A 13,311-nucleotide genomic window follows, 5' to 3' on the forward strand; every position below is an offset into this window, starting at 1 on the left:
AGTTTTGAGTAGAAAAGTGATTTCCTATAAAATTTTGTTTTTTCTCCAAATAGGTCCAGCATAAACGAGTTCCCTGTGGAAAGGAGGAAGTTAGCCTTTTCCTAACAGCCATAGAAAACTCCTGGATTCATTTAAGGAGAAAGAAAAGAGAACGAGTGAGACAATTGAGAGAAGTTCCTCGAGCACCTGAGGACGTCATCCAAGCCTTGGAAGAGAAAAAGTTCACTCCCAAAGAGTCTGGCAGTAGCCAAGATTTGGCTCAGGGCGCTGGGGAGAGTACCCTCTGTGGGCCTGCTGTACAGGAAGGCGAGTCAGCCCCTATTAAGGGCCATGGCTCAGTCCAGGATTCGCTTTCTCTGGAGGAAAACCTAGAACCTATGGAGGACGAAAAGAGTGAGGAAAAAGGAGAGATGGAGGGTTTGGAAGGTTGTAAAGGCACTAGCAATGAAACCCAGGACCAAGAGGCTTCTGAGCAGTTCAGCAACCCGGTGTCTGAAAAAGGGAACCATGTTCAAGGAGTGGCTGGACATTACCTATTCAAGTGTTTGATAAACGTTAAGAAGGAGGTAGATGATGCCTTAGTTGAAATGCATTGGGTTGAAGGTCAGAACAGGGATTTGATGAACCAGCTTTGTACCTATATACGTAACCAAATTTTCAGGCTTGTTGCTAGCTAACTCCAAACTTCTAGCATAGTTGGGGAAGTTCTATAGAGCAACTTGTTTTGGAGTGGCCTGTGGGGTGGCAAGAGGAATTCTACCATTGGCCTGTTGGTAGGTCGCATTATGTGGGATTGTCTTTAAAAACAGAAAAAAAAATTCATTCATTTTTTAACCCCCCCCCTTTTTTTTTTTAAAGTTTCAGGGCATTGTAGTATGGTAGTTTAGGAGGAAGAATTGTGGTTATCAGCATCAACAGAAAGCTATCAGAAGACTCAAAAGGGATTTAAACCTGACTTAAACTGATCACCTTAGCTTTAGATTTCTTCTGAGGTCGAAAGGATTATTTTTGGAATCTTGCTGGGTCATAACTGTATAGAGCATCGTGCTTTTTCACCCCCCAAATGGAGGCAGGATGTCACCGGGCCATGTACCCTCTTGTAGAGACACTCTGAAGACTGAAGACTTTCTCAGGGTGTATATGATTGATTACCCCTGAGTCAGTCCTAAGAAAAGAACTGGACTGATGGTAGGTGGTGGGAGAGCCAGGGAGAGAAAGCTTAGTAATGCCAGGAGAAGGGCTGATCTGGGCAGCGCCTGGAAACGTCACGTTCCTGACTCATGTCTGTTTTGATGACACGTATTTCAGAAACAATTAGGTAAGCTAAACTCCCAGATGTGACTGAGACACAACAGAATGAAGCCATACCCCTACCTCCAACCTGTTGAGAGTACTGTCTTGTAGCAGTTTTACTCGGGTACGACATTTGAAATGGAGCTTTGTTTTGTTTTTTAATATAAGAGTATTCAGAATTGAAAACTGTCTATCCTGTTTGAATCCTAGGGTTGGGGAAAATATTTTCTTGGCTTTGAATGGGTAAATGATGATAGAAATAAGTAATGAAGCAAGATAGTTATGTGCAGTAGGCTGCTTAAGAAATGCTCATCTATTGGCAGATAAGTTGTAGCTGATCAAATATTGCCTTTTGTGGGTTCCTTTGTAAACCCCCTCTGTGCTTACCTGTTAGCATAGGAGAATTCTGAGGTCATGGTAACCCATATTCTTAAAATACATTTCCAGTTGGAATGTCAGGGCTCAACGGGAATGCCTCTGGAAGTGGAGTTTCGTTTTTTGTTCTGTTAATGTTTTGGTTACCCTCTGCTGAGCTTCAGTTTCAGCAGCCCAGTGTTCTGTTCAGTCTGATATTTTTTAGTATGGTGCCAGAATTCCTCGTTATCTGCAAAGAAGACCGGATCTGAGTAGTTAAGCCACACTTTTGAAAGGTGGCTATTGCTTAGGGCAGGATACTCATGATCTTGGCATATTTTGGCAGTAGCTACTAGACCAGGCCCTCAGCAAAGACACAGGAAATGAAAATAGGACTAGAATATACCTCACTGTGACAGTGGATCCTGAGCTGCAGAAGATAACATACTAACCCATCATTGTTCTTAACCTGGTCTATGACTCTCTAGAGCATCCATAAACCTCCTGGCTTGTTTTTGAAAGCTCTGTGAGCATATATGGGGGTTTTTTGTTTGTTTTTTGCTTTTTTCCCTAGAGAAGAGTGTTCCTGAGTTAGAGTGATCAGTAACCCACTAAAGATTAGGAAACGCTATTGTAGTCTAACCTCTCACTTGACAGACTGAGGAAACCAGTCTTGGGCTAGGTCACACAGAGTCAGGATTTAATCTATGGCTTCAGATTCCTCCAATCCAGTAATCATCTCCTGTACCCATCCCCATCCCCACTGTCCTGCTGTACTTACCTGTGATGACACAGTGAGTTGTACGCCAGACCCAAACCCAGTTTCTACCTTGATGGAATTTTAGGGTATTTGAGTTAGGTGACATCTATTCATTCAGTAAGTGGTCAATAAGTATTTATTATTTACTTGTTTGTTTCATTTAAAAAGAGTAGCATGTGCTCATTAAAGATTTGGAAAAGTGAAAGAAAACAGTGACAAAGTCACCCCTAGTCTCAGCCTTCTCAAACACAACTACTACTGGTACTTCAGTATTTCCTTCTAGTCTCCCTTTCTGTAAATGGAGTGTGTGATTATGTGGATTTAACTTGGGTCATGCTGATGCTGTTTTCAGTTTTATATTATGCTGTTTTTCATTTAACATCTTATAAGTATTTTTCCATGTTATAACAATAATGTATTTATTTGCACTCCTTGCCTGTTCAAAATGTATTTCAGTCACAGTATTAGCCTTTGTTTAGGTCTAGTACTTAGGAGATTCCCAGGGAATATGCTGCGTAGCTGGAGGCACAAAAGATTTGTCTTGTGTCTTTGTGTTTCAGTGCCCCAGGTTTAAGGCTTGGTGTCATGGATGAGGTTTTATAGATATTATGGTAATGCTCTTAGAGTTTAAAAAGTATGTGTCAAGGGAAGCTTCTACTGCCAGAGCTGAGTGCCTTCTTTGCTATTGGATGTCTTCACTTCCTTCTCTGAGAATAGTTTATCTAATGAGAGAACACTGAAAACATTTTAATAAGACAAAAATTATTTCAGGTATGCATATACTTTATAATTGTGTGATATGTGATAGCATATACCTCTGGTATGAGGGGAAAGGAGTTTATTTTCTTTAAAGAAATACGTTATTGACCCATATATCATGTTGAATGATAGTTGCCTTAAATGTCTAGAGATCAAGTTCATGTTGGTGGATTGGCATGGAATTAAATCTTTGTGATATTATCTTAAATTCTATTCTGGTCCTTGGCATTGGCTTACGATCTTCTATAACTCAAATGGGAACAGAAGCTGGACTTGTTTTCCAATGTGGACTAAAGCTGCTTTTGTTCTTTGGAATCTGCCTTGCTTCCAGCAGGTTGGTTCCCTCACCCCACATCCTTGCCTGACTGTTCACTAACCAGAGCATCGCTGCATGTCCTAGCAGGGTTGGAGTCTGTGTGGTAGGGTTTCCACTAATCTTAATGGTTCATGTTGATTACTTAAAACTTTAGTATATATATTTAAAACATGAAACCTCTCCTCTTGTTAGAAGTCAAGGCCTATGATGCAAACGTACCAAATTCTACAAGTAATAAAACTGTAAGGTGTGGAAAGGATGCAAAACCCTGTGGAAAACCCAAGGCCTCTTAAAAGGTGTTAGCACCTCCTTCTTAAGCTGCAGCATTTTCCTCCATGGCCACACGGGGGCACCTTTGGCTCTTTTAATAAATTAACTGTGCTGTGGGAACAGATAAAATTGTGCCCTTGGTATTTTCTTGAAATACCCATTTGCTACCCAGATAAATATTTTATATGTAAATAAAATTAAAAAAATAAAAGTAGGAGAAAGAAAAAAATCCACTATTCTATGTCTTTTTTATCGGCATAATCTTTCAACGTTTTAAAGTTTTTTTATGGTCCTAGTTGACTCTTTATTTTTTTTCTTTTCTTTCCATCTGTCCTGCTACTCTAGAATATATCCAGGTTGGGTCAGTCCTTTGGATCCAGTTTTTATTAGTATCTTGTTAATTGGGGTACTGCAGGGGGATGTTTAATGATCTTAAACAGTAACTTTTCAAAAAGCCTTATGTTCAAGAAACAGAAACAGCTCTAAGAAAGAAACTGTTTTCAATGTTCTTTTTGTCTTTAAATTCTTTTGGTTTGTCTGGCTGGGTGACTAGGATGCATGTAATGTGTTGTTTACATCAAAAGTTGGCATAGCTGGTTCTGCATTGTGTGTATTCTGAGGTTAGCTGGGCCTTCTTTCCCACAAGGGGTGTTTCTGTGTAGAACACGTGTACTACCAACCCTGGAGTCTTTGTGGGCTCAAGGGGAAGTTCATCTACCCTTGTTTGTATGGCACAGGATCAGGTATTATGAGTGGCCACCCAACAGATCTGCACATTAGGAAGAAGAAGTCCATTTTGGGAAAGTAGAGCCCTCTAGGAGCAGGAAAGTCTCAAAAGTGTAGCAGTTTTACTGCCACTCAGGAGGTACCCCAGGAAAAGGACCTGACCACATTATTTTTTAGGGAAGTTGGTACTTGGAAGACTTGGTTTACTGAATGGGCAGTAATCCCAGTAAAACCCAGGAGAGGCTTACCAGTAGAATGAACTGGCTTCTGCCTCGTAGGGCAGGGCATTGGCGGTCTTGAATCTTTCTAATGCTTGCAAGTGCCAATCTCTCGGTGCTTGCGCTACCCCAGTATTAGCCCTGCATGGGGCTTACCCTACTAGCAGCAGGGCCTCACACACTTTCCAGAGTCCCCACTCTACTCTGTGAAGGCGTTCAGGTCCTCTGCTGTGACTCACCCAAATGGCTAAAACAGCAGTTTGTTATTTTAATTGCTGGTTGGAACAGCTAATGCTGCCTTTTGGAGACTATGCTTTTACTCTGTGTTGTGACTGAGTGAAGGCCATGCACGGCTGAATGCCTTTTGAGGTGTAGCCTACCCGCCTATCTCAGCTCAAGCAGAAACGGCAGAGACTCTGCACTGTCTTCAGGGAAGTGGAGGGTCACTGGGCCTTATTATGAGCCATGGAAATGAGATAAGGAATGAACCAGAGAGTGCAGATGAACTTGGCAGAATTGGCTTCTATATGATGTTCTTAAGAGGGCCGTGGTTGTTTAAGTCCCAAGTGCTTTTCCAGCCACCCTAGGGGAATGAAAAACAGAAAAGAGCACAGGCTTCACAGCTCATCAGACATCAGTTTACGTTCCAGTTCCACTTATAGGGTAAGTCAGTTCCACTAAGCCTTGGCTTCCTCATACACAAGATGAAGAATTCTTGCCTCTCAGAGTGATAGCAGCAGTTATGTGAGAGAACCACTAAAACACCTGGAAGCGTACATAGACAAAGGGTGGGCTTTTCAACCTATTCATCTCCTTATTCTTTTGAGTTTTCCATTTCTAATCAGAAAATCTTCCAATAAACTCAAGTGAAAAGGCCAGGGCCTCTGGCACCTAGTGGCAGTTGTAGACTACCACTTTTTGACCAAGAACAAAACCCAGTTTTCCATGTACTGGAGGATGAACAGTATTGATTAGCCATTTTCTATATAAATTGCCACATTTAGTAACCCTGCAAGTGGTGTGGTGTCCCTGTGTGATAACTTAATGATGTAGAAGCTCAGAGAACCTAAATGACTTGTTTTAAGGTTATTTAACAGAGCTAAGTCAGCTGAACTCAGGTTCAGAGACCCAAGATACCAAATCTCAAGATTTGAAACAAGTGCCACATTTAAGGTGGAAATCCAGGCTAATTCGACCCACTTCTAGGGAAGGAGACGTCAATTGTTTGACACAGGGAAGAGAGAAAAAGCTCTTACCCAGCCTCACAATTTAGCACCTTAAAGTGATATTATCTTCCAGTTTATGATCAATGAGCAAGATTTAATAAGTGAGATCACTTGTAATTAGTTCTTAATTTATGCTACCAAATCTTCATAGAATTTTGTATTTGGCAGTAGTGCAGATAATTACATAGTGAAACCACAAAATGTGCATGTACGTGTTGGATCAGAATCCATGTAAATAACTGATAATTAGATAATGACTTTTAGACAATACCTAATTGTATAATAATTGAAGAAGGATTTTTAAAAAATAATAGACAGCACTAAATATTACATATGTAGAACGCAGAACTGATGTGCTTTTTAATCTTGCTGGAGAGGGTAGCAGTTGTCAGAAGAACAGCAAGTCACCGTTCTCAGGTAGGATGAACGAACTCAAAATCTGGAGGAAAGAAAAGGCTGCCTGCCATCTGGTAGACCCATTCAGGGAGTGTGGCAGGAGAGTCTAGAAACCAGAGCCAGGAAGTTCTCCGCTGGGGGACTTGGCTGACTCCAGCAGCCTGTCTCAGCCCCTTGGGAAATGTGCTGCTGCTGTCCAGGGGAGAAGGCCATCCAGAGAGCACTGCTGGGCCTGGGACTGTCACTGAGGCAGGCCTGCTCCCATAGATTGGCTGGGAAAGGGGGATTCCCAGTCTGATGTGACAGGATCCTTCATTCAGACCTGTTTGTCCCAGGGTTCCTGCCTTCAGGGCCAAACATGGGCATTATGGACCAAACTCCGGCCTGTATTTCAGTGACCTCTAGATGAGCACTAATAAGAACTTCTTCATTCACAAAGGGAAGTACAGTACTTCCTCATCTTCTACACCAGGGGCCAGGCAAGAAGGGATAGCTCATGCTCTGACTAAAAGGAGCTATCTTTTACTCAATTCCTGCTGGTTATTGCCATGCAAAAATAGGTGCCCCGTGTTGGTGGGTTATTAAATTTTTTTGAGGGAAGCCAGAAATCCAGATTAATGAGAAATTTACCTAATTGTAAATCCTGACAACTAATTCAGTATTTTATAAAAGCCTGGTAGACCATCAGCGTGTGGTTTCTTCTATTCTGAACTCTTACTTACTTCAGCTACTGAAGTCTAGTTGCTGGCCACCCTCCTTTAGAGTTCTTCTCATCTCTTTAAGAGAGTATCCCAAAGATTCTGTCCATGGGCCATGTTCACTCTTTTCTCCCCCTTATGGATGACCTCATTTACTTCCATGAATTCAGCTAGTGCTCACCCATACGTTCATGCCCAAATCTTTTCTGAAGTTCCTGTATCCACATATCTAACCAAGTAAATACAGAGCATCTACCCCCGGAACTGTGGCTGTGTCAAACTCAGCTTATTGTCTGCACCTGCTGCTTCTCTTTTATTCTTGATCACCATCCATCCACCCAGCTGTCCAGTTACTGTCCAGAGATGAGTTTGTCATCTGTGTTCCTCCCTCTTTTTACCACCAGGGACACTACAACCTTCCACCTTAGAAATATCTTCCAAATCCAACCCAACCTCTTCATCCCTAGCACTGCTGTCTTAATGCTGTTCCTCATCTCACCTGGATTCTAAGGGGAGCCAGAACCATTTCTGGGGAACTTGAGAGCTAAGCATCAGAAAGAGCAGGTTTAGGTAGGATTGAGAGGGGGAAACAAAATCTGCTTTTGAGGGTAAAATGGGAGACCTTTCAAAATAAAGACTGAGATGGGAAGTAGACCCACAGCAACAGGTCAAAATAGTTGAGATCAGGAATTGTGAGGCCCTTCCTCATAAGGCACAGGAGAACTTTTTTTCCCCTTTGACATCATTTCACTTTATAAAGTAATGTATTTTCATTATAAGAACTACTCAAATGGAGTAATTTTACATTTTATGTGTCTTAGTATTTTAAGTATATATTATTGATTATCCTGTTACAGTTGTCCCATTCTTTTCTCCTCTTTATTCCCCTCTGCCATGCAATCCCACCCCCAACCCCCACAGTTTCCCCCCTTAGCTCGTGTCCATGGGTTATACATATAAGTTCTTTGGCTTCTCCATTTCCTATACTCTTCTTAACTTCCCCTTGTCTTTTTTGTACTTACCATTTATGCTTCTCATTCCCTGTACCGTTTCCCCTCATTCTCCCCTCCCCACTGATAACCTTCCATGTGATCTTCAGTTCTGGGATTCTGTTCCTGTTCTGGTTGTTTGCTTTGTTTTTGTTTTTGTTGTTTTTTAGGTTCGATTGTTGATAGTTGTGAGTTTTCATTTTACTGTTCTTATTTTTTATCATCTTCTTTTTCTTAGATAAGTCCCTTCAGCATTTCATATAATAAGGGCTTGATAATGATGAACTCCTTTAACTTGACCTTATCTGAGAAGCACTTTATCTGCCCTTCCATTCTAAATGAAAGCTTTGCTGGATAGAGCAATCCGGATATAGGTCCTTGTCTTTCATGACTTGGAATACTTCTTTCCAGCAGGTTCTTCCCTATAAGGTTTCTTTTGAGAAATCAACTGACAGTCAGATGGGAACTCCTTTGTAGGTAACTGTCTCCTTTTCTCTTGCTGCTTTTAAGATTCTCTCCTTCTCTTTAATCTTGGGTAATGTAATTATGATGTGCTTTGGTGTGTGCTTCTTTGGGTCCAACTTCTCGGGGACTCTCTGAGCTTCCTGGACTTCCTGGAAGTTTATTTCCTTCACCAGATTGGGGAAGTTCTCCTTCATTATTTTTTCAAAAATGTTTTCAGTTTCTTGCTCTTCCTCTTCTCCTGGCACCCCTATGCCAGATGTTGGAACATTTAAAGTTGTCCCGTAGGTTCCTAAGCCTCTCCTCATTTTTTTGAATTCTTATTTTTCATTCTGTTTCAGTTTAATGTTTATTTCTTTCTTTCGTTCCAAACCGTTTATTTGAGTCCCAGTTTCCTTCCCTTCACTGTTGGTTCTCTGTATATTATTATTTATTTCACTTTTTCCTCTATTTTGTGACCATACTCAACCATTTCTGTGAGCATCCTGATTACCAGTGTTTTGAACTCTGCATCCAATAGGTTGGCTACCTCATCATCACTTAGCTGTTTTTCTGGAGTTTTGATCTCTTCTTTCATTTTGGCCATGTGTCCTTGTCTCAGTGTAGCAGTCTGGATGAATATTTTTTCTTTAACTCCTTGATTGTGACTTGCATACAGTTCGGTTTTCTGGCAGTTACCGTTTTTTGTTTTTAAATTTGTTGTCCTTTGGGTTGTGTGAAGAGGCAAAGTGTATCTACTTATGCCTCCATCTTGGCTGGAAGTCCCTATCTTAGTATTTTTATATGCATATATCATTTTAAACAGCAAATGTGGGATCATACTGTGTATTACTGTTCCTAATCTTTTTCATTTAGCAATATATGATAACCTTTTTCTGATTATAAAATTATTCTGTATCAGAAAACTTGTGAAAATAAAAATTACCGGTAGTCACACTGCCCAGACACAACCATTGTTAATATTTTGGTATATTAACAACCCTCTTTTTTTTCACGTGCCATATTGTGAGCATTACTTCACTAACCCAGTTGTGCTTTGTTGGAAATTTAAGTTTGCTGGTTTTCACTGTTGTAAATAATGCTTTATTGAGTATCTCCATAAAAATAATTTGTTATTGGTTGAGTGTAAACTTACATAAGAGTCACTGAAGCAGAGGATATGACTCTTTTAAAGGTTCTTTATGTATATTACCAGTTTGCCTGCTAAAACCTTCGGGCTAGTTTACACTTCCACAGGTGCCTGTTTTTACCATACCTTTGGTAGCATGAGAAGTCTGATTTTTAGAAATCCTTTATCAATTTATTGTGATATTGACAAGGTCAAACATTTTCATGTATTTATATGTACAACATTGAAATATGTTATACAACATATCTTGTTGTATATACAGGGTCTGGTACAAATAACGCCCCTTTTAATTACAAAATCTCTTATTACAAAATCTCTTAATTACATAAGCATGTAGTTCTGTAACAACAATATCACACTCAAGCACACCATATGACATGTTTGGTGAAATGTTCAAATTAAAACTATAAATTATTACACCCATATTATTACCCTACTAACCACACTCAAGCAGGCGTTACTTCTGCTGGACCCTGTATTATTTCATATATTGTTTTACAAATTTTAAATTATATTTGTGTTCATTTTTATATGCAGGTGTTCTTTCTGTTACTGAATTGCAAAGGCGTATCTTGCCAATATTTTCCATTATTTTATCATTTATCTGTTCCTTTATTTATGGTGATTTTGTTTTGTTTTTACAGTTAGGGAATTTTTAGAGGGTTTATGTAATCAAATTTGTCAGGCTGTTCCTTTACATTTTCTTCATTTGCCTTCATGGGTAGACACCTCCTTCGCCACCCTTGGAGCAGAAAAAATATCTGCCTATATATTATTATGGTCTTTTTTGGCATTATTTTTTACATTTAACACTTGAATGGATGTTGGTTTATGGTATGAGGTTTAAGGACCTTTGTTTAATAAATGGTTCCAAGTTACCACAGAGGAACGCATTAGAGAGATGACTGATAATCTCTAGCACCACCATCTGAGGCATCTGTGATGGGAACAGGGACTTGAGCAGGGAGGTATGTACCATCCCAGCCCCCAGCCTGGAAGTGGTGGGACGAGAGGCTCAGGCTGTTGTGTTGCTCCTGGAATGTCCTGAGTATTCCCAGCACTGCCCAATGTATACTCTCTCAATAGACCTTGGGGCCTTAGTAAGAATTCTGGTTGCAGGCCCTGGATCTGGGCAGTTCCATGACCAGCCACTGCTCCTGGCCTTACATAGTCTTCTGAGAGGGTATCAGTTACAGCGCAGGTAGCTGATCACTTGGGTTTTAAAGACTTGTTCCTGCAGCCTTGCTTTTAGGTATGAACTTGGGATTGCTGGGGCAATAGTATAGACCATAGGCCTTTCTGTGGAGCTGATTGTATTCCATCCCCTATGACCTGGGAGGGGCCTTCCCTTTCGTCAACATTCTCCCACCTGCACTGATCCAGCTGGCTCTTGACTCACATTGTAAGACTTTACCTCTCTGCTAACTGCCCAGTCTCACTCCCATAACCTGAAATAATTTACTCTAAAGCCATATTCTCCCCGCTCCTGCCCCCAGAGGAGTAAGTGAAACCCTCATCCTTCTCCTTGTGCCTTTCCACCTTTATCATCTTCCTCCTTCCTAAGTCATCCACAGCCACCATATCTCGAGCTACATAGTGTGGCTAGCCTCTTTGGTTTCTCAGAAAAGCTCATAGTGCGTGACTCCTCCCTTTTTGCTTTTGAACTGCGTTTCTTTCCTTATTACTCAGTGTCCACACCCAGGGCGGTTGCCTGGATAAAAATCTGCCCCTTCCCCCAGTCACCTTTTTAGGCCAGCTCCAGGAGAAGAGAAGAATCTCTGTCAGTCTACCTCAGCCCAGTTAGAAGTACTTAACTCCTCAGAGTGGCCTGCGGCAGTATAGTTTCTTCCGAGTCCTCTGTTTTGTCTGCTCACTCAGCTGCTAAGCTTGTTTATTGAACACCACTAAGCAAAGTTAATGAGCATTCTTATCTTTAGCCAGGAAGGGAGAGGTTATCTCCCTGTCATCACTTATTTCTGTGAGGTCTTCGAGGACTCTGAGTTCACTGACCCTGGCTGGGCTGTTCACACAATCAAAGGAGAACCAGGCCACTTCTCATCCCAGCTGACACTAAGCTTTGTGACCTTGGATGAGAGGCTTGTCTTGGAAGTTTGGACTGAGTGATCTCACTCTTCCAGCTGTGACAACATGTGAGGCAGTGAAGAGGGAAAAGTACCTGAATGGGAAGGTGGAACTTGATTGTACCTGTTCTATAGGTTTAGGAGAGGTCCTTTGACAACTCACCAGGTAGAGGAAGGTAGGTAAAGACTTAGATGGAAACTGCCAGCTCTGCAGAGCCCGCTTCACCGATGAGTGAATGAGTGCCCCATAGGATACACCTCTATCAAAATAATTCAAAATCTTGCTCATCTTTCAAGGTAGGCTTATCAGGAACCAGGTTCAGTTGGCTAACCCAACCTTAAATCCACTTAACTTTTTCTTATCCCTTCTTACAAAAATATGATTACCTGGGAACCTAACCTTCTAAAATGAGTATCTCAGTACTCTTAACAGTCTTTGTGTAGTCCTGTAACCTTGTGCTACATCCAGCATGGTGGTAGAGAGCAAAGCTAATCTTTTTTCAAGTATTATATGGAGTAGATTTCTGCTCTCTGACCTTTTACCCCACTCTGGCCTACCAAAGGGTCACCTGGCTTTGGCTACAAGGACACCCAGCCCAGTGCCTGGCACATGTTAGGCACACAGTAAATATTTGTTAAATTAATGTTGTTTGGTGTATCCCTGGGTGTACTAGTTTCTGTTCCTTCCTCTACATCTTATAGCTGATTTTCTCCTGGTTTTGTTTTAATTATGGTAAGTGAAAAGCCCTCTAAAGCCACGTGCAGAATTTGAGAGGTCAGGCCTTGAGTGTTAGGACATCTCTGGGACCTGTCGATGGCCATACCACCCTGATTGCACCTGATCTCAGAAGCTAAGCAGGATAGGGCTTGGTTAGCTCTTGGATGGGAGGACATCTGTGTTATCTAATGTGAATACCTGTACTTTTGGCATCACACCTTTCTCCTATCTCATTACTTATGCTTTGTAGGGGTCAGGAAACTGATTTTCATAGCTCTTGGAGTTGTGTGTGTATGTTAAACTTTGTTGGGGTGAATAGGAGGTGGAAGACAGTCCATTAGGGAACGCATATTAAAAAACTGAGGGACTTAATCTGGGCATTGGGGTGTACAAGCCTGGAGGAGGAAGATTAAAAATAGAAATCTCATGAGAAAGCACACAGTGATGGATGGCTGAGGTGTCTTCCTACACCAAAGGTACTAAGCACCTAGAAGCCATAAAGAAACTTGAGAACAACTTTTTGGAAATGGCTGGGCTTTGGGTCATGCCCAAAATGTGCTAACCTTTCTGCTAAAACATCGAAAGGATTTCTTTTCCCTTTCCCTTGAATGAATACAATTGGCAGCTTCTATCCTCGTTCCACCCCCTTGGAACAGGAAGCTGAGGCTAAAATGTTGAACGGCCCTTCTGTTCATTGCCTTCTCCTTTTATTCCCCACCCATCCCCTTTACAGAGATATCTGTCCATTCTCCAAGTGCAGGGACTGTAGTAGATGAAAATTTCTGTTTGACCATTTTCAAGCTTCTGTAGGCAACAACAGGGCCAGAAAAAAACCTCCTTTCTAAACCCTTGCTTTTGCCTAACATCCCCTGGCTGCTGTCCCCACATGACCCAAATAAACAGATGATCATGTGAA

At 41.3% G+C, this 13,311-nt stretch overlaps 1 protein-coding gene across 1 annotated transcript in view; it reads left to right on the plus strand.

The window, feature by feature from the left end:
* Positions 1-7,918, plus strand: part of METTL16 (methyltransferase 16, N6-methyladenosine) — a 74,607-nt gene extending 66,689 nt beyond the window's left edge. The window contains exon 10 of the mRNA XM_045836428.1: positions 54-7,918. Within this exon, the coding sequence (XP_045692384.1) occupies positions 54-677 (624 nt within the window). The 3' untranslated portion in view covers positions 678-7,918. The remainder of the gene's footprint in view (positions 1-53) is intronic.
* Positions 7,919-13,311: the final 5,393 nt, after the last annotated feature.

Source organism: Phyllostomus hastatus, unplaced genomic scaffold (genome assembly GCF_019186645.2).
Source record: "Phyllostomus hastatus isolate PE091 unplaced genomic scaffold, TTU_PhHast_1.1 phas_contig_210, whole genome shotgun sequence".
Lineage (NCBI taxonomy): Eukaryota > Metazoa > Chordata > Mammalia > Chiroptera > Phyllostomidae > Phyllostomus > Phyllostomus hastatus.